General features: G+C 52.6%; 1 protein-coding gene across 1 annotated transcript in view; it reads right to left on the bottom strand.

Annotated features, from left to right (window-relative positions):
* Positions 1-1762, bottom strand: part of lonp1 (lon peptidase 1, mitochondrial) — a 31618-nt gene extending 29856 nt beyond the window's left edge. The window contains exons 1-2 of the mRNA XM_015390038.1: positions 1253-1762; positions 44-157 (exon numbers count right to left, since the gene is read on the bottom strand). Of these exons, the coding sequence (XP_015245524.1) occupies positions 44-157; positions 1253-1733 (595 nt within the window). The 5' untranslated portion in view covers positions 1734-1762. The remainder of the gene's footprint in view (positions 1-43; positions 158-1252) is intronic.
* Between the last annotated feature and the right edge of the window lie 592 nt (positions 1763-2354).

Raw genomic sequence — 2354 nt, 5'->3', positions numbered from 1 at the left:
GGGCTGAGAGGAGGCCAGAACGCGGCTGAGAGGAGGCCAGAACGCGGCTGAGAGGAGGCCAGAACGCGGCTGAGAGGAGGCCAGAACGCGGCTGAGAGGAGGCCAGAATGCGGCTGAGAGGAGGCCAGAACGCGGCTGAGAGGAGGCCAGAACGCGGCTGAGAGGAGGAGAGAACGCGGCTCAGGGGAGGAGAGAACGCGGCTCAGGGGAGGAGAGAACGCAGCTCTAGGGCTTCATTAGCTAGCAGAAAGAAGAGGAAGTGACCAGCAGCAGCAGCAGCAGCAGCAGCTGTGTGCGCGGCGCGCCCTCATCAGAGGCGCCGCTTCCATCGGTTCTGACCCAGCGATCAGCTGATCGATGCCAAGGAGCAGTGACACAAAGATGGCTGCTCACTGCTCCGTCGCCTCCTCCTGCGATTCATTAATAAAGTGGAACCAATTATGGGATCATTTCCACTTCATCCACAATTAACTAATTATGGGAAGGGCCGCTCAGTAGGTTCCCTAGAAAGGCTCTTTCTGTTCTCCCTGAGCATGCGTGGGTTCTCTCTGGGTACTCTGGCTTCCTCCCACCGTCCAAAAACACATGGCTGTTAGGTTCACTGGCTCCGCTAAATTCTCCTTAGGTGTGAATGATTGTTTGTTTCTATGTTGCCCTGCAATGGACTGGAGACCTGTCCAGGGCGGACCCCCCCCCCTCTCTCCAGGGGCGACCCCCCCCCTCTCTGTCCAGGGGGGACAGCTCACCTGTAGACAGCTGGCTCTAGCAGCCCTCACCCTGTGTCAGAAAATGGATGGATGGATAATTATGGGATGTTTGGACAACAGCAGAGCTTTAAGGTTTCCTGTCTTTCTAGAGCTGCTGGTCCAAACGGGTCAGATAGCAGCAGAGGTCTACAGCGCCCCTAGTGGCTGGCTGTCACTCTGTGTTGCTTTTAATAAATATTATTTTTCTCTGATCTAAAGTCAGTTTTTTAGTTTTTCTAGTTTCACTGAACTGTTTCTGTAGATCTGGATGTTTAGATTCTCTCTGAGGGGAATTCAGGGTCCCAGGGTCGAGTTTTCTCTGCTCATGTAACATTTCTGACGTCATGCCACTCGTCTGACGTCATGTCAGTCATGTAATGAATGAGTTTTAGTGGAAAGAGAAAAACCAGAACCAGAGGAAGAAAAGATGACAGGAGGCCTTCCCTCATTAATTAATTAATCTTCATCCCAGTCTGCGTCTCAGCGGTAATTCTACAATAATCTGCCCATCATCATCATCACCATCATCATCATCACCATCACCTCGATGATCTTGATGAACCGGGGGAACACCGGGTTCCGGCTCACAGCGATCAGCGGCACGTTGGGAAACACCTCCGGAACCAGCATGGGGGTCAGAGCCGTCATCTGGGCTTCGCTGTAAGGGGCTTCCCCGTCTCCTCCTCCCGCCTCATCTCCCCCAGAGGCGGCGCTGTCTCCACCGTCCTCCCCGGAGAAGCCCGACCCGCTGGACCGGGTACCGAACCATCGACTCAGCGCGTGTTCACCGCGGCTGGACGCGGGGAAGCGGCTGAGAGGGAGCGGGGCGGCCGCGACCCGCAGCCACCGCCGGGCCGCTGGCAGCCCCGGGCGGGCCGCGGGCAGCGCGCTGAGGCCGCGGCTCTGCGCTGCGGCTCCGGTCAGCAGCGGCGCCGCTCGGTGCCTGAAGGGCCGAACAGCTCCAGCCATCCTCCAGCAGGCGGCCATGTTGCTCTTCAAGGTTCTTACTCAAACAGCACGTGACTCCAACTTCCGTCAATAGTTCAACTTCTACTTCTTCTACGACCGTTGGTGACTGACGTCATGGAGCATCACCGCCACCTGCTGGTGGGGAGGGAGCTTACTGTTCTATAATTGTTTTTCTAAAGTTTATTAGAGATTTTTTGTAATACAAGAAGAAATAAGTAACATTTCCAGTGAACAGTCGCCAGGGGTTTGAACAAAAGTAGTTATTTTAAATAAAAAATAACTGAATAGACGTAAAAATAGCAAAAGTGATTATGTAAAGCTGCACATAGAGGCATGTAAAGCATATTTATTACATAATGTTTTGAATTCAGAGCATAAAGTTTTAGCAGCCTTTTTGTTAATGGAAGAGGATAAAGTAGAAAAATAAATTGTTGCTTCCTTTAAAAATGGTAAATGGTAAATGGCATGTACTTATATAGCGCCTTTATTCAAGTTAGGAGACTTGACCAAAGCGCTTTACACTACATTCATTCACCCATTCACACACACTGATGGTGGTGAGCTACATTGTAGCCACAGCTGCCCTGGGGCTCACTGACAGAAGCGGGGTTGCCATACAGTGGCGCCACCGGGCCCTCT

This window comes from Cyprinodon variegatus, unplaced genomic scaffold (assembly GCF_000732505.1).
Source record: "Cyprinodon variegatus isolate N-32 unplaced genomic scaffold, C_variegatus-1.0 Scaffold483, whole genome shotgun sequence".
In the NCBI taxonomy this organism is placed as follows: Eukaryota; Metazoa; Chordata; class Actinopteri; order Cyprinodontiformes; family Cyprinodontidae; genus Cyprinodon; species Cyprinodon variegatus.
Note: the sequence above shows the minus strand (reverse complement) of the source record. Positions and strands in the feature narration are given on the sequence as shown.